At 37.6% G+C, this 27,763-nt stretch overlaps 1 protein-coding gene across 10 annotated transcripts in view; it reads right to left on the bottom strand.

Annotated features, from left to right (window-relative positions):
- DYRK1A (dual specificity tyrosine phosphorylation regulated kinase 1A) overlaps positions 1-27,763 on the bottom strand; it is a 145,537-nt gene that overhangs the window by 86,703 nt on the left and 31,071 nt on the right. For 4 of the 10 annotated variants that reach the window (XM_079921799.1, XM_079921795.1, XM_079921797.1 and 1 more), the window contains exon 2: positions 6,773-6,858. The exons of 2 other annotated variants lie outside the window; for them this stretch is intronic. In XM_079921799.1, the coding sequence (XP_079777925.1) occupies positions 6,773-6,782 (10 nt within the window). In that variant the 5' untranslated portion in view covers positions 6,783-6,858. Of the gene's footprint in view, positions 1-2,255; positions 2,369-4,456; positions 4,583-5,281; positions 5,375-6,772; positions 6,859-27,763 lie in introns of all 10 variants that reach the window. 4 more of the 10 variants (XM_079921796.1, XM_079921800.1, XM_079921801.1 and 1 more) reach the window with 3 other exon arrangements.

Genomic DNA, 27,763 nt, shown 5'->3' with positions numbered 1-27,763 from the left:
TTATTAAGTTTCATTGCTTTGGTTCCTCTTCAGAGACTCTTATTATTTGTATGTTGAAACTTCTTGCCTCTCTTTAGTAAATGTCACTTTCTCCAGAATGATTCTTTATTTTTCTTTAATTCTTTTTTATCAGAAATTTTTTTCTTCTATTTATCTTGTTTCTCCGAAGAAATTTTCTACTATTTTTTCACTCTTGTGTCCTTCTAGTTTAGACTTCATTTTTTAAATGATTTTTTCTTTTATTTCTCTTTCCTTAGCTATCACCACATTTCTAACATTTCCTTATTCAGATTTATGTTGCTCTTCCATATTTGTACCATTTCCTAAATTTCTCTGAGTTCATTTAGAAACATTAGATTATATTTTTCATTTGTTTCATTAACATTTCTTTCTAGTAATATGTTTTCACTGTCTGCAGCAATATTATTCTCTCCTTATTCCTTTCTTCTTACAAAAGCTCTGTGGGGAATTTGACTGTGATCCTAGTCAGTTGCTCTATTTCATGTAAAATAAAAAACTTTTAGGAAACTGGAATAGCTTTTCCGGTTTCAATAAGAGTCCTTTTCTTGTTTTCATGAAGAAGAAATGAAGGACACTGAAATATAGTTTCATGAATGAGGTCTCCTGTACTTTCACCTTCCCCCAACTTTATATGTCCTTTTTTCCCTTTTCCCCACTGTCTTCATCCTCCTTAATTTGGATTCTATTACCAGCAGCGTCTCCTTAGTGCAGGACTTTGACCAGCAAGGGAACTTCAACTGGTAAGTTTTGAAAATTCATAGGGACCAGATGGATCTAACCCACAGAATTCACTGTGGGCCCCTGGTATCCTGAGAACTCAAAAACATCTCTTAATTTTAGCTTCTGTTCTCCAACTTGCCTGCCACACTTTCCAGGGACTTTTTGTTAGCTAGCCTGGGCTTCTCCTGTTCTCAGGTCCATCAGATTCCTGCTGCTCCCTTCTGCATCTTTCTGTACAAATGCTGACACCATGCAGGTCTTGTAGTTATTGGAGATTTGTCCCCACCTACTTCCATTAGGGTTTGTAGTGATACTGTTCACCTAGTCTTATAGAAAGTGTCCATGAATTTTTGGTTTTGCTGTGCTGGTTACTCTGTTTTTAGGGAAAACTACGAAGATTCAAAAAACTATGCCCTGCTGTCATCTTCCCAGAACTCAAAACGTTCTTTTGGAGGTACATTTAGTAAGTCCCTAAAATCTAAAATAATGAATATGAATCTATTTGCTTTCGCCTAGGCCTTGAATAAAGGCACTAGGGTCTAAGAAATTCAACTTTACAACATGGCTAACCTCAGGTTTCCCATCATCTTCTCTATAAATATCGTATGTTTTCTTATGAGATATATATATGATATAATCATTATTAATTGCTTTCACTTGGAAATCAGAAACTTAATAAAATATGAAACATAAAAGGATAAGGAAATGGAAAATAATGCAGAACTCTTAAAACTGTTTGAAGAAATTTATTAAAGCAGACATTCAGAGTAAAATATTTTTAGGCATTAGTAGAATGACAAAAAGTGGTTTTTTTCTAAGTGTTCGTTGAGCACTTTCTATGTCACAGGAACCCTGCGAGACACACACAGCAAAGACAAACAGGATAAGCCATGGTCCTCTGACTTTGAGAATCAGACTAGCTGGGACCAAAAAAACTGGTAAGCAAACATGTGCAAATGCCATAAAAGCATTAAATACAACCATTTGCTAGAAAGAATCCTGGGAGGAGAATATTTACTGAACTATATTAGTTTTGTCACTTTATACATTTCTGAAGCAACTGAACTTTTTCCTCCATTGAGTACACACTATCACTTTTATATTTTCTAAAACAGAAGATTCTTCTTTTTGCCAGCTGAATTAGAAACTTGTTTTTAATTATAATACTCAATGCTCACAAATGTATATTAAAAGACCAACATTCATCTAATGCTAGTGAGTATAAACTGGTACATATTACCAAACACCATTCTAAAAGTCTGTATGAAGGGCCTTAAAATTTTCCAAGCCCTATGACCTAATACTTACGCTCATAGGAATAAATTACAAGGAAATAATTTAACATACAACCCAACACTCATGCACAGATGTCAGTACTTTAAAAAAAAGTGAAAAGGAAAAATTAAAAAAAAAAATGTCTAATAAGAGAGAAACCTAACTTAACTAGGAAATGAGCATACAAAGAAATGGTTTCAACTCAGCATACTTTAAAATAAATTTCCAAAATAATTCACCTGCAAAAAGTTATAGTTCTGAATGCTCTGAATTTGCTCCAAGTTCAAAGGAACAGCAGATCACTATAGTTAGTAAGTTTCTGATGACACAGGGAAATGTTCACAATATAATGCTAGGCAATAAAAGAGAAAATATAAACATAAAAATAGATTCTACCCAAGCACACAAACCTGAACAGATATTCAGATGATATTAATTAATCAAAAATGGCATTGCAAACAAAACACTAGAAGGGGAAGTGCCATAGTGCGACGGGCAGTAGAACTCTGGGTATGTTTCCTTCCACTTACCTATATTCTCATAAATTTCCAAATTTTTTCACTGACGCTGTATTACTTGGTAAATACAAGTATTTATCAATTTTTTCTTGGGAGAAAAAATTAAAATCTGAGAGCAAAAATAAATCCACTAGATTTACCATTCACCAAAACCCATCAATTCATTGAATTATTAAGCACAAAATCAGACCGCTCGGGGTTAAGAAATGAATGACAGCTGAAGGAGGGAAAACACTTACAGAAAAAGACCAGATACGCAGGACCACATGAAGAACAAGTCCAAAAGGAAGAAAATGGGCAATACACTCCCAAATATCAAAATGTACATATCCTTTTATTTCCCCCAGTGCACCCTGTACATGAATGGAATTACAGAAGTTGGTTTTATTTAAATATACAGATCTGATTTCTAATTGTTCTGCAATAGTATGCCATACTCTTGTGACCACTGAAGTATATAAACTTTGCCCTACAAAACCCACATTTTAATCTAGAATTAAAACTCTGCCATATCAAATGGTTTTAAGCACTTAAATTCATAGAAATATGGCAGACAATATGAACAAATGAGCGGAATTTAAAATAAATTTCCGGGACTTCCCTGGTGGCGCAGTTGTTAAGAATCCACCTGCCAATGCAGGGCACATGGGATCGAGCCCTGGTCCGGGAAGATCCCACATGCTGTGGAGCAACTAAGCCCACAACTACTGAGACTGCATTCTACAGCCCACCAGCCAAAACTACTGAGCCCACGTGCCACAACTGCTGAAGCCCACGCACCTAGAGCCCATGCTCTGCAACAGGAGAAGCCACCGCAATGAGAAGCCCACACGCCGCAACAAAGAGTAGCCCCCGCTCGCCGCAACTAGAGAAACCCCGCACGCAGCAACAAAAACCCAACGCAGCCAAAAATAAATAAATAAATTTATATAAAAAAAGAATTGATTTTCAAAATAAATAAACAAATTTCCAATGTTATTCATCCTCAAAGAGTTTCAGTTCTGTATGTTCTAGAACTATTTCAAGTTTTAAAACAACTAGCCTATCACTATTGTTAAAAAACAATTTCAGTTGTTAAAGAAGCCCAACAAATAAAGAACAGTATCAACTGCTGTATCCAACAGCTTTTCCCACTAGTGTTCCCTTGGATGTTAACAGGTATAAATAAGAAATAAAAGGAAGGTGAGGTCCTTTTATCAAATAAACTGGAAAAATGCAAACGCCTTTATGTTAATGTCCACAGTGATCTCTGAGGCAGTGCATTTTCCAAATTTAATCTCCTAAGTGATTTCTACATTCTAAATAAACTGAATTTGGTTATAACTTAATTCAAAGCAGTAAAAAGTAGCTCCTAGGTTCCCAAGATGATAGTGTGCTTGGGTAGAACGGTGTCACTCATCGCTAACAGGGATAAATAGGAGAGGAGGGAGTGTGTGCAGGAGAGACATGTAGGAGGCAGTTACATGAGTCTGGAGCTCAGAAGAGAAGAGTGGGACACAAAGGTAGATTTTGACAACATCGGCATGAAGGTATCAGGTGAAGCCATTACTGCAAATGCTATTAACCAGAGAGTGCTTTCTGTTTTTACTCTAGATGGCTTGAATTCAACAGACAAGTGTTTAAGATGTATCATAAACATCCACTGCAAAATTTGTTATATATCTGCCCCCTCTTCCAATTGAAATGTGTTCCTATGTGCTCCTTGATTCTAAGTACAGGGATCCTTACGAGCAGAACACTATTACAGTACCTGGTACAAAGCAAATGTTAGCCAAATAAAATGTTTGGTCATAAATGATTTTTTTTCCCAAAAATCAAAAAATAATCTAATTTTACCTAATTTACATTCTAACTATATTTTAAAATATGCAAAAATTCCCTCAAATTAAGTTAAGTACAGGAACACCTATATACACACGTACCAGAGATATATTGAAGTTTAACTTTGGTTTGCTGTTCAGTAAAAATCGATTATTAAGCTGTGGCTTTTGAAAGACAGTCAGTCAAAGCATACTTCAATGTCCTTTCTAGCATCCCTGAACCTGCACCTAAAATGAAATGGTATGAGAGAGTAAGGTATCATCACAGCTAACCAACATAAAGTCAGGACCATGAATGCCTGGGGAAACAGTATTCACTTTCAAGTAGGCAAAAGCATTCTAGAAATAACTTTCAATGAAAAACCTCCTTACGAGCTTTTATGTGTTAAAATTCTATCCGTTGAAGAATAAATGTGTGCACAGTAAAACAAGAGCAAACTTCATTAATTAATGATGATTGTGAAAGCTGTTAATTTTACATTCAAAAACAATTATTAACTTTCAAACTGTTGAAAGGGAAATACGCCAACAGCTAATATGTATATTAGAGAGAGTCAGATCTTTCTTCTTGAGTTTTTTCCTTTATAAGCCAGTAAATGTTGGTAATTTTTAAAGACTATGAGGCTGAGTAAGAGACTAGATTATATCATAAATCTAGTATTTGTAATTTTTTTGTGTGTTCTAGCATTCATAAAATTAACTAGATAACCTTTAAAAACTGGATTTACTCTTTAGATATTTCATTTCATCCATAAGCCTTTCAAGAAAAAGAGTTATTTAGAAACTCTTCATATCTTATGAAGGTAAACTAGAAATAAAATAGCAACTTTGCCACCTCAAAATTTCTTAAGGGAAAATCTCCAAAATCATTAATATTCATGGATAAATCTATGAGATACCCCCAAAATACTTTGTTCCTCTACTGACCTCAGGCGAAAGTGAGCATCTACTTGGTATAGCCAATGTGCAGTATAGTGCCCAAGGAGCAATCCGGGAGCTGACAGTGCTGAGCAACTGTTCCTGCACCAAAAGGTCAAACGTATAAAATCTGACAACAAAATTTTCATAAAATTCTATAATTTTTTCTGTAAATATTCCTATTTATTCCTCTATGACACTGACATTCAGCCTCAGCATCATGTTGCTTTTGTCAGCCACTCAGCCAGCATGTGTACATGGTGTACCTCTAATACGTACAGGCAAATATACATGTGTACCCGAGAGACAGATTACAGAGATAATTACTCAAACACCTTTTACTCAAAAAAGAATTATCATCAGATTCTTTGAGTCCCTCATGAATGTAAAGTATGATTTGATCTATAATTAAATTTAATATATATTCAAGCACATTTCTTCATACAAAATGGCACACCTGAGACATTGTTTTTTAAAATCCCGAGCTGAAGTCAAAAAATGGTAATTTTTTTTCTTTTTAGAAAACAAAGATCACCCAAATAAAAAGCAATCACAAAATCCTTAGCACCTTCACCAGTAACGTAATTAAGCATCTATCCAAGATTTATGTGGTTACTTCTTTTCCAGTTAAAGATCACTCTTTTAAACAGTTTATAAATCAAATAAGACTATCTCTGACCAGACCTGCAAATATAAGCCACTTGGTTCAACAAAATACCTCCTAATCGGCCTGATTTAAGAACATTCAAGTTTAAAAGTTAGTTAACACTTCATCCATTAGCTACACTACATTTTCAAGAGCCCAAACACAGCCACAGATGGAACAAGCCTCCATTTTTCCATGTATAAGATCACCTCAAATAATTATAAAGCAATCAAAAATATTCTTTCAAAAATGCCTTCTATACTGCTTCTCTTGTATAAATACAAATGACAAAAGGATAAACGGGAAGGAGAAAAGGAAGAAAGAAAGGAGAAAGAGAGGAATGAAGGAAGGGATGGAGAGGCAGGAAAGAAAAAACAAAATCCCAGACCATATTTTTTAAGGAATCATACATATGGGTATAATATCCTTAACTGAATTATCAGAGACTTAAGACACACTACTAACATCTACTCCCTATGCCTTTAAAAAATCTGCTCTCTTCTAACAGGGATCTGGGGGAACATGCATTCAACCATAAAGGTGAATATTTTATTTATTTTTAACAGAAATACTTCAATTCTCGCCAAAGTATTAGCCAACACCCCTTTTGAAAAGGTCAAGTACTAGCAATCACTATGCTGTATTTGTATTAATAACACTATCTGTCACTGATTATCAAACTGATTCCCAAAGTCAAGTTTAATAAATATCCCAACTATCTTTGCATTTATTGATCTAAATAATTCTCCCCACTAATGCTGTTTATCAGAAAGCTCCCGCATTCAAAATATACCACCAGTTCCCACATTCTCTCAGACAGCCACAGTTTTACTGTATTTCAAAACTTGAGTCACCTGTATGCATCGTCTTCTTTCAAGTCTCATATCATCCTGATGGGGTGGGGGAAGGGAGGGAAGAGTCCAGCAGCAAAACTATAACACTGTGTGAAGAAAAACAGATTATGATAAGAGATAAGGATGCAAGACAATTACCCCTAATTGAGGAACATCTAATGTAAATACAATCCCCAAAACATAGAGATAAAATTACTGCAAATTCATTTCCTCACATTTATTTAAGTTTACTCGAAAATAATTTTCATTAATGAAAAGCAATTATATATAAAATATAAAATATTTAATTGTCAGGGAGAAAAACAGTTTTAAAATCTGACTACTACCAACAAAAATTTCACACATTTCTAGGGATGAAATAAACTGTCAATATTACACTGTTCTATGTAATTTTATCTGAATAAAAAACATCTACATTTTGTAATCTACATCAATTCACAAATCAGTAAATGTGAATTCACTTTTCACCATGGCTTACTATCAGAGGTAATGAAACTTACTCTATAGGAACGATCACATCAATCTACCAATGTTACTGGTGAATTAAGTTCTGAGACACTGCTCACCAACTGTTCCCCTAAGCCCACAAGCCCTCTTTTGCTCTAGGAGTGGCTTCTTGTACTTATTGTAATTCTTTCACTTTACTTCCTACTTATTACTTACACTGCTATTTTATGATTGGCCAGCAAATTCCATGACTGATGGGAAAGAAAAGCAACCTGGTAGCTATTGTCAACTGAGAGCACGTGATGACAGACAAGACAAAGACAAGCACAGGCTGAAACCTAACTTATAAATGAGTCTGGTCTAAAAATCTATTTTTCAAATTGATGCTGTGGAAGTAAGTATTATTCCTAATGAAACAATGTTGCTTATGTTGGCCAAGTTCCCAGACTAGCCAAAAGACATCTATTGAACCCAAAAGATAATTACACCAGCCATGGGCACTGGGGACCCTGCAGAAGAAACATAGAAACTTAACCAATTCTAGATCCTCTCTTTATCCAAATTCTGAAATAGGTTGTTTTCCTTTGTTAGCACTCTCTCAACTCCTGATGCCTGTAATTCCCTAAATTTTACATTATGACATTCCAATCATCCTGCTAATAACAACGCTTTCCCCTAAGTATGTTCCTAAATTACCACCCAAAGCTCCTACTGCCTCAGTGTAGTTCATTTCAGGTATGTGATAGGAAGAAATCAACAGGGCTGAAATAATTCACTTTAATATTTGCAGTTTTCAACAAGGATGCTAGCTAGTTAGCCCAAATAAACCCCTAAATGATAGAATTCTAACAGTGTTTCAAAATAATGTTAAAAACTACTGAGATAGTTTGAGGAAAAACATTTTTATGCAAGTGGGTCATAATATGGATTTGACTATTTATTGCCACCAAATATTTCTGCTTTTCACTTATTTCTGCTTCTACTTACTTTTGAACCCCAGAAGTTCTTTAAAAGCTCAAATTCTGTACTCCAAATAACAGCAACTGAAAGAGCAGCTCAGGGAAGGGGTTTACATGTATGAATTACTTGTAAATTAGGAACTACCTGTGTCTGAAATCATTCCCTGGATTCCAGATTCCATTCCTGAAGAACCACTTTTCCAGCTTAGATGCTGCTGTGGTATCAAGGAAAACCCTAGGCATGTGACCAATTAGTACCCAACCTGGGGGAAAGGCGATATGGACAGATAAATGGATGAACATTAAAGTAGTGCATCAAAATAGTTTTATTTGCAAAAATAATATTTGAATCATCAAGATTCAAGATTTTTTACTGCAAAGACATAGTTTTCTAATAATTTTTCCCTCATAAATGGTCAGTCTTTACAATTCTAGCATAAACCATGGTAAAGGAAAATGTGAATTTTTAAATCTCTTGCCATGAACTGCACATTTTCAAATCCTTCAGGCTCTTGACATCACATTCTTCACCTGTAAGATGTCACAATGCTACCTATACCCTGCCAACTTCAATGGTTTCAATAGGAAAAGATGAGTCGGCCAGTGGCACAATGGATAATGCATCTGACTCTGGATTATCAAAATGGTCTCACCCTAAAACTGACATCTTTTAGAAAAAAAATCAACCATTTAATCACACTCATTTGAAGAGCAGCCTTTAGCAAAGGGTAAAGAATTTCTGTAAGTTACAAAATCTGCTGCTGACATATGCAGCAACTAAACCATCATATACTGAGAAACGATAAACTCCTCAAGTCTTGACCTTAGATTACTTTAAATAAAGATTCTAGCGATTATTCCAATATATCCTTCAGGCTGGTCACTTTTCAAAAAATAGATGTGAGTTTTAATGACAATAAGTAAGTAACAGCGAACACAAATGTACTTTGCAATTACAGATACAATTTTCTTTCTAAAGAAGCTTACAAATCCAGACAGTCATATTTTTCTTTTTTTCTGAGAAAAACCTACAGTGATTTTTTTATCTTTCCCCCCACAAATGGAGCCATTCACAAATTATGGAGCAAAATTAGATGCCAACAAAAAGCATCTACTATCCTTACCATAGGAACCTCCCATAGTCCTCAAAATCTTTTACAGTATGTTTTAGCTCACATTTTGCCCAAGGCAATATAATGGTCTATGAACGATCTAGGAACTGAGCTTAAGTGGTTTCTGAAGTTAACTTACAAACCAATTTTTAGTTGTCTGAAAATCACTGCATAAAATTAACCTACAGCACATCTGCAGGGATAACAGAATTTCAACAAGCTGAGTTTACGTGCATGGTATGCTCAGGAAGGTATCAGACTCGCTCTCTTTTTGTCTGTCTCTCTTTTCTCAAGAGGGGTGGGGGAGATGAGAGGAGGGGAGAGAGGGTGGGAGGATATCGAGACACCTAATCAAAAGCACTGTCATGCTGAGATTTATAAAATTACTACAAATCTGAAAAAAACTAGAGTGGCAAAACTATGGTTGAAATGAATGCATTAGCATGATACGGCAAATCCAGATTAACTGAAGAGTTAAACTAAATGGCAGGTATTAATGTATTCTCTAATGACACAATGTTTTGTACTGAGGCAAAACTAAAAACTGTATCTAGTTTTGTTTTTTTTTAAATAATTTTATTTATTTATTTTTGACTGTGATGGGTCTTTGTTGCTGTGCGTGGGCTTTCTCTAGTTGCAGCGAGCGGGGGCTACTCTTCGCTGTGGTGCGCGGGCTTCTCGTTGTGGTGGCTTCTCTTATTGCGGAGCCCAGGCTCTAGGCGTGCGGGCTTCAGTAGTTGTAGCACGCGGGCTCAGTAGTTGTGGCTCTCAGGCTCAGTATTTGTGGCGCTCGGGCCTATCTGCTCCGCAGCATGTGGGATCTTCCCGGACCTGGGCTTGAACCCATGTCCCCTGCATTGGCTGGCGGTTTCTTAACAACTGAGCTAACAGGGAAGCCCTATATCTAGTTCCAAAATAACTAAAGTAGTAGGGAAGTATCATAAGCAGCCAGTGAAAAAACTCAGTCTGATACAAGCTTCAGAAGTACTGGTAGGTACTATTTTACTTCTTAGGCTGGGTACAAGTATACAGTTGTTTTTTTTATAACCTTTTAATTTTATGTGTTATATCAATATATATTCTCATATATTCACAATTTTAAAAATTTAACCCACATGAAAAAATAAAATATAATGCACAATGAGATTTAAAAGGACAATTCTGATAGTTCAGAAGATGCCAATTAAGAATAAGCTACAAAAAAATAACAAGCTACAAAACTGAAAACAAAGTTGAGAGAGTGGCATGGACTTATATGTACTCCCAAATGTAAAATAGATAGCTAGTGGGAAGCAGCCGCATAGCACAGGGAGATCAGCTCCGTGCTTTGTGACCACCTAGAGGGGTGGGATAGGGAGCATGGAAGGGAGGCGCAAGAGGGAGGAGATATGGGGATATATGTATATGTACAGCTGATTCACTTTGTTATAAAGCAGAAACTAACACACCATTGTAAAGCAATTATACTCCAATGAAGATGTTAAAAAAAAAATGAAAACGAATTTGAAAGACCTAAAATTTGATTCCATGGATCAAATTACAATGTGATTATCTTAAAATTATACTCTGTGATTAGCTTTCCTTATAAACTTCTGCTCATTTACACTAACAGAGCAAGGAAGTGATAGAAGAAAATGTCTTTTTTCCAGATAATAATTTTAGAAATAGATTTTCAAGAATTATAATAGCCAAAGGAGTCATGGGGGAAATGTTCTGATACCTAACACACAAGGAAAATAAAAAATCTATAACTCTAATTCCCAATAAGATGATCAAATGGCATACACAGAAAAAAGTCCTTTCACTAACTGGGGCTTTCAAGAGAAATCCTAAAAACCAAGAACATTTATGATTTCCCCCAGGATCCCTAAGAAATAGTCACAGTCTTAAAAAAAAAAAAAAAGTAAAAAGGCAAAAAGCATTATGATGATATCAAATCGAAATTATGAGTAAAAGTGCAGGGAAAAAGCCATTTGCTATACACCATCAGCTGAGACACTTGACAGACGCTGACACACACCACACACCGTACAAGTAGGCACTGTTATTTCAACGGTGGGGAAATCAAGGGTCAGAGAGATTAACCTGCCTGGCGTATGGGCACAGCTTGAGAACTCTGGTCCCACACCAAAGTTCACTACTTTCCACCAGTCCAAGATGCCTCTCATTAGGGATCATTGAAATGGTTAGGAGAAAATTGCAAACCTGCAAGAATCTAGGTGACTTAGTCTGATTTTAGACTCACCACTCTTCTGCCTCAACCATACCAAACATGAAATAAAGCTCATAAGCAGTAAATTAATTTGTATAAAGTATTTCACTTTAGGGGAATGGAAAAGTAACTCTCCTGCAAAGTCAACCTAGCAGAGAAATTCTGATTACAGCATGTAACAGTTCGTTCTATATTCCCTTTACCAAAAAAAAAAAAAAACAAAAGAATTAAGGAGACAAGATGAAAAGAGTGTAAAAACCAACAGCAGATAAGTTATTTTTGCACTAAAGCCTCAGGCAAGATAAAAAGAACATGAAGGACTGAAAACCTGGGTCTTAGAATATATGACTCCAATGGCACGGTGGAAGTGGAAGTAGCTGATACATGGGTTTAAGGGGAAGAAGGATGTGATTTCTCATGAAACTGTACATAAAGAACTAACACAACCCTGAGTGAGCACCAGAGAAAAGGTTCAAGAAGACAGAGCTGAGTGGATTAAATAAATATTGTCCCAATTTTTGCTACCTCAAGCACCAAGTTACCTGGCCTCTCCAGGACTATATCTGGGCTAAACTGAGACAAAATTAGGCACTGAGTATTCGTATATGGCAATAAATACAGGAAAACAGGAGGGAAATAACTCATAGGCATATTACCTGTTACAACACATAACGCATTGACAAATATCTTTTTTAAGACTGGTGGGCAGAGACTGAAAAGTTTCTAGGAGTAAGCTATGACCAAATTAAAGTACGGTACCCTGCCACTAATTCAAAACATACAGAGACTTCCCTGGTGGCGCAGTGGTTAAGACTCCGCCTGCCAATGCAGGGGACACGGGTTCGATCCCTGGTCCGGGAAGATCCCACATGCCACGGAGCAACTAAGCCCGTGCGCCACAACTACTGAGCCTGCGCTCTAGAGCCCACACGCCTAGAGCGCGTGCTCCACAACAAGAGAAGCCACCGCAACAAGAAGCCCACGCGCCGCAATAAAGAGTAGCCCCCGCTCGCCAAAACTAGAGAAAGCCCGTGCACAGCAACAAAGACCCAACACAACCAAGATAAATAAATAATTTATTTTTTAAAAAAACATATAAACTACCAGTGATACTTTATTTTGCTTGCCATCCTTTGTCTCCTTTAGTGAGTCTGAAAACAATGATTTTCACAGGTTTATTTCAACCTTCAAGTCTATCAACCTATCTGCATGTATTCTCTTATACTCCAAGTTCCTCAAACATTAATATTCAGACCACAGCACTTTTCAGGAACCTAACTTCCACTACTGGAGAGTGACTACTACTATATAAAGTAGATACTAGGACATATCCCTGTCATAAGCAGACCTAAGTTCCAGAAGGCTCACTTCTAAGATTTGGTTGAAAGGCAACATTAAGTACTATCTTAGTTATATGTGGAATTAAGCAGACTGAAAATACCAACTTGCCTCTAGCCCACCTCTCTCCTTTAAGGTTCAGGCCCACATTTCTGAGAGTCCAGTGAACGAGCTTGATTTTGTTTCCCACTTATAACTGCATATGAGGTATCTTATATTTAATGTACAAATAAACATTTTCCTTTAATTCACTTAATTCTCATAAATAATTACATAAGTTAAGTAGCACTATTACCCGTTTTACAGGTGAGGAAACTAAGACCCAGAGAGGTGAAGTTGCCCCAAGTCACACAGGACGAATTGTAGAGAGATAAGATTCAAATCTAACCAAACAGACTCCAAAGCCGCTGATCTCAGGTCCCACATTAAACTGAATTTGTCATTTCCCCACTCTTCTCTCTTGATCAAAAAAGACGAGGAATGACCAGGCAGGACAGGAAAAAAATCCACTTCTCCTTCCTGTACTCTCAGTTTTGGTTAACGGGTATCACTACACCCCAATCTCCCAAACTAAAACCCTAATATCATCTAGGACCTCTTTGCTATTGCTTACCCCACATCCAATCCACACAAATTCTTGTGTTGAGAAATTCCCTGGCGGTCCAGTGGTCAGGACTCGGCGTTTTCGCTGCCAGGGCCCAGGTTCGATCCCTGGTTGGGGAACTAAGATCTCACAAGCTTCGAGGCGCGGCCAAAATAAGAAAAGTGAGTTCTGTGAGCTATTCTAGGAAATGAATCAAACCTAAGGAGGAGGTCACAGGAACCTCCAGTTTGTAGCCAGTCAGACGCCCAGGTAACAACCTGGGCTTGTGCTTGGTGTCAGAAGTGGAGGGTCTTACAGGACTGAACCCTTTACCAGGTAGACAGTGTGAGAATTGGGCTGAATTCTCAGACACCCCGCTGCCATCTGAGAACTGCTTGGTGTGAAAAAGCCCCTCCCCCGTGAAAAACATACACACACACACACACACACACACACACACACACACACCCCCTCACATGCTGGAACTGGGTACAGGAATCCTTTGTAAATAGGAATTAAAAGCAAAGTAATATGAACAAAACAAATTTTTTCAATCTCTTCTGCTGATGCGCTTGCTTCACATCACCTACACATAACATACTCAAACTTTCTATTACTCAAATCGATCCTGCTCATAAGAGGAATTAAAAAGGGGTGGCCCAACGACCTCTAGGTGCTTTGAGAATCAAACAAGGTCGAGACCCAGCGCTCAGTGTCATACCCCGTTACATTTCCCTCCCTAACCTGACATCTGGGGTGATCTCATGCATGCATGTATTCCAGAAACAAAGCATATCTATCAGACAGAAGACACTTAGGAAGAATATGTTCAATCAATAATAGTCTGCGACCCCTTCTCATAACTAGTTTCTAAGAAATGCAATAAAAAAACTGCTCACTCTTTCCTTTCTGATAGTACCGACTTTTCTAAATAGAATGGTCTGAAGTATTTATATGTATGTGTGTGTTTCTAAAGTATTTTATATACACACAATTTTATTTATAAAGTATATATTGTATGTAATTAATTTACATAAGTACATGCACACATATACTTAGTTGATTATGTGTACTTTAATACATATAATTATATATAATCTTATGAACCACTGTTTTTTAATTATCCTTGAATTTCAAAAATACAGAAAAACAACAAGATCCAGAAATAATAAAAAAACACACACTATTATTAACAGCTTACATTTTCTTCCAATAAGCCTATTACTAAGAGTAGTAAAATGAGTTTAGTTGCACTTATTTTCCCTGCTAGACTTTTGTGGAACTTAGAGAAATGCTACCTCCTAAAAAATTCTTAAAATGTGTGACCTTGTATTTCAGGGTACCAATCATCCTCCATGTCTCTTTCACCTTTGGCTCCAAACTCAGGTGTTACTCTCCAGTTCCATCGTCTGGCCCCTCCAACTCATTCTTCTATACATCTTTCCCTCTAAAAGAAGTACTTCAAAGATTTACTCTGAACTAATAATTCCAGACTCTCTTCTCTACCCTGACCGCTCACTCAGTATCTAGTCCAACAGCTGCTGGATGCTGCGTGCAGTGCCACATTACTACCTCAACTCACTATGCCTAAAAGGCATCCTCATCCCTTCCTTACACAGCTCACACTGCCATCTCTACACGTGCCCCCAACACCACAACCATGCTAGTAACTGCTGACTTCTTTAGCTACTCTAAACAGTCTCACTAAATTCTATCGATTTTCAAAATGCCTCATGCCTTTCCATTCTCGTCCACGCCTACTGTTATCACCCTGGTCCATGTCCTTATATCAGTCCCTATTTCACACATATTACAGAGGCCTCCTAAACTAAGCATCTCCTAGGCCAGACACTATGTCAGAAACAGTACAGGAGGTTGCCAAAACTAGACTGCAGACTCCACCCCAAAAGATCCTGATTCAGGAAGCGTGGAGACGGACTCAAGAATCTGGTTGTTTTTAAACAAGAACTTCCAGGTTATTCTTGAGCACAGCCGATTTGGGAACTGTTTTACTTAAAGACAGCTCATCCCTTGTCCCATTTCATCACACCTTTAGCTGCCACGCATACATCCCTGAAGCACAGACTTTCAACCTGGATTTAACCCCTCTGTAACTTAGGAACATTAGATCAAATCTTATCGCCCTGAACTCAGAGCTCAGCATGGCATTCTATAAAATGCCACTTAACCTCCTTCTGCATCAATGCTCAAATCATTCCCCTTTCCTAAAACTTGCCCTTTCTTTACCTAAATCCTATCCACTCTTCAAGACCACCTTAATTCTCCCTCATCCAGCTTAAAGCCACTCCAATCTCTCCTCTGAACTTGCGTTTACTTATCGACCACTATATTTTAGTAATTATTTATGTTATATTCTTACTCAAGTGATAGTATCTACTGCTTGGTGAATCTCAATCTCATATTTCTATTATAGCCTAGGAGATGTTCAATAAGCACGTTAGAATGATAGAATAACAACATGGAAAATACTGTCTTATATAGAAAAAGTGGGCTATAAAGCAGTATGCAAATATATTCATTTTTAAAAAGGAGAGAGTAACTGTGTGCAGAGAAAAAAAAAAAAGACAGGTTATACACAAAATGCAAATAGTTATCTCCAGAGAGAGGAACTGCAGGAAATTGTTATTCTTATCTTCAGTATTTTTTAAAGTTTCTAAAATGAATGGGCATTTTGTAATGAAACGAAATCTTAAACCTAGAATCTTAAACCTTAAAATCTTAAACTAGGATTTTCTTGATCAATGGCAATTCTGTATAAATGACTGGCATGGGGTATCAGCAGCCATACTGTCACAATCCTAACACATATGACTGATGTGTTAATGTCAACATTTCCCAACCTATATTTCAAATTCCGCTGGCCTCACTAGACTGGATGTTCAACTTTGGGGACCTCTCATTCACAGTCATGCAAATCAGTTACATACACGGGCATGCTATTTTGCTAGCTGCCTGTGTGGAGTTTTATTTGTTTGTTTCTTGTTCTGGTTTGTCCTTTCAATCAAAACTGCAAACTTTAACATAGTAATGCTGCTCTTATGTGGAAATATCCAAAAAGAAACACACAACAGGTAAGAAAACTAGAACTAATATTAAAATAAATCTTAGAAATAAAGGTCTAGTTATACCTTTAAATCGCCATCTTAAGCACCCCTTCCTCCTTATGCAGAATAAAATCCTAAATTTATAGTGAAAATCTACCCATCTCCAAGAATAATTCTCATGATAAACTATACCGAGAATTTTCAATCCTGAAGCAAACTGTATGCTAAATTCCTCCATACTAACTTACGTTCATGTTTTTTTATGCACTCTGAAGAAACAGAAAATAACTATACAAAACCTACAAAACACGCTTCAGATGCACAGAGACTTATTCCTCAGCTTCTTCTCCAGCTGAACATCAAGACACTCAACCTCTCTTCTCAAATTTAATTAGCCAGTCCCAGTCCATTTTTCTTGCTCGAATCTTATGCTTTATTTCTCAATTTATAATCTTCAAATCTATACATGGTATACTTGAACATGAGCTTCAGCAAAAGTAAGTATTATTCCCATACAATTTTCTTCATGTAACACTGATTCCCATTCTGCTTGTAGTCTATTTTGCTTCACATTCAACCTCTTTTAGAAATACATTTCATGATGAAAAATACAAAATTTATATACAAAAGTACATCATCAAAAATAAAAAATCAGAAACAATAAAAATGTTCAACAACACTTTCAAAAGAAAAGAGGACAAAGATTATTGTACATTCACATGATAAAATATTATGTAATCATTTAAGTTCTTAAAACAATTATATTACATGAGGGGAAAAGGCATGCATTATATTTTATCAGAAAGAACTCAAAATCTTCATCAAAGCGCAGTCTCAGGAAAGTTAAAAACAAAAAAAAGAATAGAAAAAACTCTGGAAGAAAATACATAAACTATTAATATTGAATGTCTTTGGCTAATAAAAGACTGGACGGTTTTTATTGTCTTCTTTACACTTTTCAGTGCATCACAACTTTTATAAATATGCACATGTTTGTTTGTTTTTTGCGGTACGCAGGCCTCTCACTGTTGTGGCCTCTCCCGTTGCAGAGCACAGGCTCCGGACGCGCAGGCTCAGCGGCCATGGCTCACGGCCCCAGCCGCTCTGCGGCATGTGGGATCTTCCTGGATCAGGGCACGAACCCGTGTCCCCTGCATCGGCAGGCGGACTCTCAACCACTGCACCACCAGGGAAGCCCTATGCACATGTTTTATAATCAGGAAAAAATGGTCCAAGAAATTCAGCCAACATAAAAGTTGACATGGAATCTAGCTAAAGCCACAACTATGAAACAACCTTTAAGTACCTCCAATGTTTAAAACTCCAGTAAAGGTGAAAAGCTCATGAAAATAAACTATTAAAGATATTTGCGGGCTTCCCTGGTGGCCCAGTGGTTGAGAGTCCGCCTGCCGATGCAGGGGACATGGGTTCGTGCCCCGGTCCGGGAAGATCCCACATGCTGCAGAGTGACTGGGCCCGTGAGCCATGGCCGCTGAGCCTGCGCGTCCGGAGCCTGTGCTCCGCAACGGGAGAGGCCACAGCAGTGAGAGGCCCAAGTACAGCTAAAAAAAAAAAGATCTCTGCTTTTAAAACTCAGTTAATATACTGCTAGGTCACTGTCCATGGTAGGACCCCCAAAAAGTGCTTTGTGCTGCTTAACCTGGTGTTCAAGGACCAAAGCCGTCAGGCTCCGGAGTCAGCCTGCTCTAGTTTAACTCCTGGTTCCACAACTTACTAGGTGGCCTCACGCAAAGTTCTAAACTCCTAGTTGACTAAGTGCCCTCATTTACAAAGTGAAAATTACCCCATAAAATAGTGCTGCTATCGATGACATAGCACATGTAAAGCATTTAAAGCACTGCCCGGTAAATGCTCATTACCTGTTCACTTCTTCATACTGTCATATTTTATACTGTCATTATTATCTCCACCTTTCCAGTCTTATTTCCTACTATATGCTTTCCCCAAATCTACACTCTAGCCACGAGGGACAAAGATCATTCCCCCAACATCACTTTTTTGCTCAGACTCCATGAGCCTTCCTTCCTTTTCTGCCTGTCAACACCAATGCCTTCTCCTCCAGATAGTCTCCCACCAGCAACCTCTACAGTAGACACCACTTCCCCTCAACCCTGCCACAGCAGTATTTATACCAGATTAAGGCCCTAACCCCACTCTGCCTTCAACTGTAGCTAACTATATGCTTGACAGCACCTAGCCCCAGAAAGTGAGAACAGCCTGTTCAACTCACCCTCCAGATGGCCAGCTTCCTCAACTATAGCTGACTCTCAATACAGGAGGGAAAGGAAACCAGTATCATCAAACTACATCATCTCCAAAAAAAATCTGCTTTTGGTTGCTTTGTTGAAACAAATGAGTTAAATTTTTTAAATATTTAAGACAAGATTATAAGCACAGTTAAGTCATACCTGCAATCTAATGATGGAACAAATGACTTTGCTAATTCATTTCAATGCGAAAGGCACAAAACTGAGTATTTCTGATACAGAGAATGGTATATGAACTAAAAAAATATTTTATATAATTATCAATTCTCTATAAATAGCCATAATCAGATAAAGCTTGGGCACAGTTTTTGTTTCTTGTTTTGAGTTTGTTTTTTTTCCTCTTAAACACCAAGCCTCTTTTCTAAAGAGAATATTTTTAAATGTGGTATTATTTATATTGAAAATGTTAGCAAACCAGGTGGGCAAAATAGTGACAACTGTGGAAGCAGGAGGACAGGGACATGAGGGTTCATTATATTCTCTACTTTTATGTATGTTTCAAGTTTTCCATAATTAAAAAAAAATTTTAAATAGAAGTGGTGACATATGAAAGAAGTATTAGAAATACAATTCTTTAAACTATAAAATAAGTGAGATACTTGACAAAAGCAGCTAACTAAAAGAAATTTAAAGATTTGATATTCTATGACAGAGAACTTAAAAACATACCATGACTAAGCAAAATTTGCTTTTTTTTATTCTTTTGTTTGTTTCTCTTTTGGGAGAGGAGATAGGGGTTAAAATTGCTTGGGAAACTATTTTACATAAAATGCTTTATATAAATAACTAACCAAGATTTACCTATGTAAACTTTGATTCCTATAAAATTTTTCACAGGGACATTTATTGTGTTAATAAATATACAGCTGTGATGTGAAAATTTAGGGAATTGGGGTGAAATTCCTTTTAGGGTGTCATCAGTTAGCTCTGAGGGATCAACAAAGCACAAACTTCCTAGTGCCAAAGTCCACAAGACAGACAGATCCCACTACTAGTTTTAGCAGCTAACATTCTCTAGCCACTCTTGGAGAAAAAAAAAATTGAACATTTTAACAACTTGCCCCAAAATTTCCTCTTGCTACCCAAAGTCATAATTGATGTTTGATCTTCCTGTTTTTTCAATATTACAAAGAATAACATGTTTTTTGTGGTAGCTAATACATATGGATTATACAATAACACTGAATTTAGTATCAGATTGAGAGCAAGAGGTCTTCAATTTCATTTAATTCAAATCAATCCTTTAGTAGATGTGGAAACTCAGGTCTAGAGGTTATGTGCCTTACTTAAAGAGTATGTGAAAGTAAAATAAACAGATCAGAAAAGATCTGATTATCAAACCAATGATAATAGCAAAATAATACTTAATTGCCATTTTAATTGAGCTTCAAACTGCATTGCTACAAAGAAATATGGGCAAACATATATCTGTACAACAACAACATAAGCATACTTATGTTTCTTTTCATATAAATGGAAATACACAGGAGAATGTCCAGAAAGATAACTGCAAACCTTGAACAGCAGTATCTGTCGTTAGGACAATGGGACTGAGAAGGTGGTTGGGTAGGAATGGACAGGAGTGGACAGAAAGTCGCAAGAGGGACAACCATACATACTTCTGTATACAATTCAGAAGTGCCATCACTTACGCCTATTGAAACAACTGAAAAATAATTTTAAATAACTGCATACACACAAATAATATCCTAAAAATCAGATGATGTCATGACATGATGAGAGTTTCAAATCTATCATTCATTTCTTCAACAAATATGTGCTGAGAACTGGAGACACACGGGTGAGATTTACTGCCACTGTGTCTGCCCTCAGGGAACTCACAGTCCAACGTGGGAGACAGGCAAAATCACACTAATATATAACTACAAACCATGCTCACGATTATGAGGGGGAAGTACACATTGCTAAAAGAGAAAATTAACGAGAAGAACCAATTTAGATTTGAGGAAGAGGGAGTATCAGAAAAATCTTTCCAAGAATTTGACAGGTGAGATCTGGATTTGTAGTCTTAGTATGGGTAAGGCTTCTGAAGCTCACAATTCTTTCAATTTCTAGATCTACGTAAGAGAGGCAGTGAAAATTCAGAACTTCTGAGAAAGTAATTAGGTGAGTTGGGGATCTGGAAGTACCAAGGACGTTCGGCCAAGACAATGAAAGATTAAAGGACCAGTGACTAGACATTTCCAAATAATTTAGCAAGTCTCAAGGATGGAATGAACTGACCTTGACTCGCTCCCTGTAGTTAAAGAAAATAGGACTAAGAATAAGAAGAATGTTACAGGAGAACAAGTGGCAAATGAAGGAAAGAACGAAGGCATCCATTAATGGGAGAGCTGTTTCATGAGTGACAGCCCCTAGTCATTGCATCTGCAGAGCTTGCGACCCATGGCATCTGCCTTGGCTATGGTTCCAACACTAAGTGGGAAGTGGGGTACAATTTACTCTAGAGTCTACCCCTTTGGCCTGACCTTCATCCAAAGGTCCACATCACTACAACATTATTTAAAAGTCTGCCTACTCCATGAAATATAATCAGGGAAACAAAATTTTTAAAGAAAATTGTCTCCTCCACTGACCCTGTTTTCTTGCCCAGGTTCTCTGGGGACAACTTCCCAACATGGTGGAGGGAGCTAGAATCCAAGCAAAGCATGGGGGTCCTACTGAGATGTGAAAGTAAAGATTAAGAGTTCCAAACAGCTGAAGCACCTGGAATCTTTGGGGGACAGAGCAACAGAGAGAGGAGAGCTATGCAGAAAGGGGTCTCCAAAAGTCTGTAGAGGGGTCCCAAGAAGACCAGAACGTACATGGGGCAAGGATAAGACAAGCTTAGTGCAGAGTGACTGCTAAGAGGTTGAGAGCAGAACAGAAATGAAAGAGAATGGGAAATTTTGGAGTCTTTGCCCAGCCACAGTGGAGAGATCTCCTTAACAGAGGTTTACTGTGTCAACTTGACTGAGCCATGGGCTGCCCAGACAATAGGTCAAACATTATTCTGGGTGTGTCTGTGAGGGTGTTTCTGGATGAGATTAACATTCCAATCCATAGACCGACTGCCCTCCCTAATACGGGTGGTCCTCATCCAGTTGGTTGAGGGCCGGAGTAGAATAAAAAGGCTGACCCTTCCACAGGTAAGAGAGAACTCCTGTCTGACTGCTTTGAGCTGAGACTTCAACCTTTTCCCTGCCTTTGGACTCAAACTGAAACAGCAGCTCTTGAATCTTGAGCCTGCTGGTTTTCAGACTAGAACTTAAACCATCAGCTCTTACGGTTCTCAGGCTTCAGACTCCGACCAGAACTACACCATCAGCTCTCTGGGTCTCCAACTTGCAAAGTGCAGATGTGGGGACTTCTCAGCCTCCATAACCACACGAGCCAATTTCTTACACTAAATCATATACCTCCTATTGGGTCTGTTTCTCTGGAGAACCCTTACTAATACACACCTTAACATCCTTTCCCCCTTTCAAGACTAAGGACCACACTTTTAGAGTATAGCCTTCTGCAGACCAAAACGAATAATGTCTAAAACCAAACCCAGGCAAGATCCACAGGAAGACCCAGTTTGGAAGTCATGTCCCACCATATTAGAGGGGCCAGGCGTCACCTTGAGCTTTCTATAAATCTTGAGTAATAAAATACAAAACCAAACATAAATAAATTCGAGGTGACCAACCAGCTTTGTAGAACAAACATTCTCAAGAAGGAAAAAACAGTATTCAATCAAAATTCAGTAAACAAGAAACAGAAAAATGTGATCCACAGTCAAGGGGAAAAAAGAGTCAATAGAACACCAACCCCAGGTTGCACAAGATGTTAGATATAGCAGACAACAACTTTAAAGCAGATATTTTATACAAAGTATTAGAAGAAAATGCATTCAAAAACTTTAAGGAACAATTTGCTCTTTAATGTGTGAATGAACAGAGTATCTCAGCAGAAAAATTGAAACTACAAAAAAAAAGGAAATTATAAAATCACAGAAGACAGTGAGAAAACAGTAGAAAAATATTTGAAGAAATCATGGCTAAAAAAAACCTCTCAAATTATAACCACACCCAGGCACATCATAGGCAAACAGCTTAAAACCAAAGATAAAGAGAGAAATCTTGAAAGCAGTCAGAGAGAAAAAAGACAGTATACACAGAGAAAAGAACAAAATAGTAACTATCACTAACATCTTACCAGACACAAGGAAGCCAGAAGACAGTGGAACACCACCATTAATATGCTCAATGACAACAACTATCAATCTGGAATTCTATACCCAGTTAAAATAACCTTCAAGCCCAAAGGTGAAATAAAGACAGAATTTTTTACCAGCATACCTGCACTACAAAAACCACTAAAGAATGTTCTTCAGACTGAGGGGAAATTATACTGGATGGACACACAAATCTATACAAGGAATGAAGAGTGCCAGAAATGGTAAATAAGTAGGTAAATTTTCATAAATGATTATTTTCTTGTAATTAAATTAAAAGATTATTGTTTAAAACAAAAATTAATCATAAATTGGAGCTTAAAATGTGCTTAAAGCTAAAATCATAAAATTGTAACATACATAGGAGTAACACATGTAGGAGGAAAAAATATGGCAACAACTGCACCAAGCAGGTAAACAGCTTGATAGTGTTTACCGTTATTACACTTGGGAAATAGGGAATGGGAAGTGCAAAGTGTCACTGACTCTAAATATTTAAACACAGATATGAACTTCCCTCGAAGTTGATACACAGAACACCTTCAGAAGTTCCTGTGAAGAAGAGCTCATACAAAGTAATTACAAACACACAAAGAAACCCTCCATCACAAGAGAAACTCAGTGGGTAAACAACCAAACTTCATACCCAAGGAACTAGAAATAATAGAACTATCTGAAAAGAACTTCCAAATATGTATCTTAAGATATTAGAGAAAAGAGTCTGTTTTTTTTTTAAGGGTGACAAAAAAAAATTAGGCATGTTCAAGGAAGAACCAGGTATTAAAATTAATACACACACATACATTTATGTTCATGACTGGCTCAGGACTGCAAAAACCCTCCATTGGTACCTTCCATTCTAAGTGTAACAACCATCTTTTCTTTTTAAAACAACACTGTTTACTATGTGTTCATACCTTATTCAAAATGATCAGTCCAAAATTCGCTAAAATAAGGTATAGCATAATAAAAAACAAGAAGTCCAACTGTAACACATTTTCAAGTTTGATAGAACCAAGCAATTTTAGGAAAAGTATAATCATAGTATATTTTTCATTATCCTCCTGCAATCGCACCTTCTCACAGTCATTAAAATTCCTAAATTGCTAAAATGAGTACCAATAATTTATATCATTTTCTTAAATTTAGACTCATTTTTAATAAATCCTGATAAAAATTACAACTTTCACTCGAGCTAGTCCTAAAAGAACAATAACCTCCACTATTTAGAGACAAGTAGCTCAAAACCATTGTTATAAATGACATGTGAGGTGGTAAAATTTGGGGCAATGCCTCCCAATTTGGATCCCAAATTTGAATCTCAAGCTAATGTTGAAAAGATGTAAGATACATCATGAATGTTTACTGTAACTGGAAATATACTTACGAATATCTTAAAGTTACTATTTCAAAAGCAAACTTCCTACTCTTCCAAATAATGCATAGGAGTGTAAGCTAAAAAATGTCACCCTCCAAAAAATATGCACATCCTAATCTCTGGATGTTATCACAGTTAGAAAAAGGTCTTTACAGGTGTGATTATGACGTAGTTAAGAATCCTGAGATGAGGAGATTATCCAGGTGGGTCCTACATGCCTTTACAAGTGTGCTATGAGAGAGGTAGAAGGACACGCGACACACGGGCAGAAGAGGAGAAGGCAGAACGACCATGGAGGCAGAGGCCGGAGAGATGCAGCCACAAGTCAAAGAATGCTGGCAGCTGCCAGAAGCTAGGCGAGGCAGAGAAGAGACTGTCTCTTAGAGACCCCCTGGGCCTGATGACACTTTCATCTTGTTTCAGTGGTACTGATTTTAGACTCCTGGCCTCCAGAACAAGGACAGAATAAATTTCTATTGCTTTAAGTCACTAAGTCTGTGGTACTTTTTTTACAGCAGCCCCAAGAAACTAATACAAAGAGGTAAGAAAGACATTTTCAAATCTTCTTAAAATATGTACATTTACAAATGTCACCTATGAAAAATGCTCCAATCTGTATTTGTATTCTTGAAGGATGTGGAAAAGTACGCTTGATTTATGTCAACATCTCATTTGGAATGATCTGCAATCTTACTGCTTTTTTGTGAGTTCCTTCAAGATTTAAAAAGACATAACCACTGGAAAACATACAGTGTAAAATCCCCACCACTTTCGTGCTCAGTGAAACCCAATACTGAGCTATCCAATCTGTAACAGTTCAAGAAAGCTTTCACATGTTCTATCACAAACAGCAAATGTTAAAATGTCAAACCTAGGCTGTCAATGACATGAGGGCACAAACTGTATTTGTGTTTTTCACTACTTTATCCCCAACTTTTGGTACATTATCAAATAAATCAGCCTTTGTATTTCCTGTCAAGATTCCCTACTACCATACACTGCATGTTTGCTATACCACACTTCCCCTTCCTTTACTCTGCAGCTTAATAATGAACCCCCAGACCTCCATCCGTAATATCTCAATGGGTTAAGCAGCAGCCATGCCCTCGTCAAAGCCAAGGCAAACCTAACATGCTGAAAGGAAGGAACAGTCTGACATGTCCTGTCAAGTTGCTTCACCAGGAAGAAGCCACTTACTTGAACATCGATGCATAAGCCAGATTTGGCTCCAACATTACCAACTGCTTCTAGGCTTTAAAATCCCAGGCTCCTTCCACTAAAGGACACGGCCTCTCTCAACTCACAGAACTGTTGGAACTGATTAAGGTGATATACATTAGGGCCTAGCACATGGTTTGCATTATCACATTTAGTTCCACTTCCCTTTACTTCAGAGAAGGAAACGTATCCTTAACCTTCACAAGCTTCTCTATCATGTTACTTGCCTTACAAGGTCCAGGCAACTGCAAATGGGGACAGAAAAGAGTCCTCCTAGTACCTGACAGAGGCTGGTCCCTCTGGGGTAGAAAGAAAAAGGGAAGTCACTCCTCCTGTCTCAAGCTGTGCTCTTCACCTTACGTGACCTCTCCCATCTGAACCTGAATATCATATTCAGAACCTGCCTTGTAACAGTTGTAGAATTCATCCCTTGAGAAGAAAATGTTCTTAATAATGGTACTGTGATCTGTTTATAAGTCTTGTCTTCTCTACCAGGTTGTAACTTCCTTATGGGCAGAGACTATATCATATTCAAGGCCAAAGTACAGAGCACAGTTTCCCACACAGATGACAATGAAAATGTATTTAACGGAAGTCATCAAGTCGATATACAGTATCTTATCACTATGTTAAAACAAAAGTATGTAAATTATCTGGCTTGTTCTGCTATTGGTAGTTATGCTGAGCAGATAACTTTTCCAGAATCCCTGTTCAATTAGGCAAGGATCAAGAAGTCTAGATTTCTATCTCACAGTAATTTCCCAGCTTACTTCTAAAGGGAGATATGAGCACTTAACTTTATTTACCAAATAAATTAGCACAATACCTGGCACGGACTTAACTTATAATGCCACCTAACATTTTTTATGATACTTTTTAATTTATGAAACAATTTCAAGTACAACTCATGTCATGCTCCCTGAACCCTGTGAAACCAGGTAGGTATAATTTTGCACTTTTACATGTGAGGCAACTGAGGTGCAGACTATCCAAAGCAGTGGACATCCCATACCACTGATGGCTGCATCAGAGTCACCCTGAGGGGCTTGTTAAAAATTCAGATTCAGAGACATAACCACCAGAACCTCCAGAGGATAGGGCCTGAACCTGTATTTTGAACAAGGGCCCCAGGCGATTATGACACATGGCCAAATTTACAAATTAACAAGAATTCAGAGCCCAAGAGGCCTGATGGTATTTAAGAAGGAGCTTCCTTCTGTTGGGCTAGTTTACCGAAGTGAACCATGGGCTACTCCTCTGGAAAACTGAGATGTCACTTGTGACTGAATGTGCACCTAGGTGTTTCTAGGAACACAGAATACAGCAAAGATTAAACGACTCTTTACCTGGCTTGTACTCTGAGGACACAAAGGTATAATCCGTTAGAGCTGGTTAGTTTTATGTTCCTAATTAATTTCAAAACTTGCCTTTTGATATACTCTACTTAGCATTTTAATCCAAGTGCCAAAATAATTTACTTCCTCTTTGTGTTAATTGTAAGATTTTTGCTAAACAAAAACATTAAGTAAAAAGCTTCCCCCAAAAGGGTGCTACTAAGAAGGCTGAATGGTTTCATCCACACTATCTGTGGCAGAGACAGTCATCTCTTTCCTCCATAAATATAGTCAAGCACACAACTTCCCTGCTAGGTTACACTTCCCAGCTTCCCTTGCAGCTAGGTATGGCCATGCAACTAAGTTTTCATGGACAGAATGTGAAAAAAACAGCGTGGGGTGACACTTACGGTCTTTTAAGACAAGGAGTGAACACTTTTCAGTCTCTTCACCTGCCTGTGAGTTAGGGCAAGGACAACACAGATGAGGGCCGTCCCCTAGGGTACTGTGAATGATCAAGGTGGAAGAAACGTGTCTCTGGATGACCCACTGAGGCAGCACCCCCAGCAACCTGGCCATTCACCTCCTCGAGATGATTCTGTGTTCTCAGAGTCATCAAAGTGCTGGCTCCCACTTACAGCAGCTTAACCGTGGACCCTAATACACTACCGTGTACGTGACAACTAGAACTAATCCCCTCTAACAACTATTTAATACATCAGCTGAGGACGTTTCTAAGGTGTCTGATAATAAAATGTTGGATGCTGAAAGGCTCTTAAAAGATCATCTATGAAAGTCTAGAGATTAAAAGACATGGCAGGAAGAACACTGGACC

This window comes from Stenella coeruleoalba (assembly GCF_951394435.1).
Source record: "Stenella coeruleoalba genome assembly, chromosome: 5".
In the NCBI taxonomy this organism is placed as follows: domain Eukaryota; kingdom Metazoa; phylum Chordata; class Mammalia; order Artiodactyla; family Delphinidae; genus Stenella; species Stenella coeruleoalba.
Note: the sequence above shows the minus strand (reverse complement) of the source record. Positions and strands in the feature narration are given on the sequence as shown.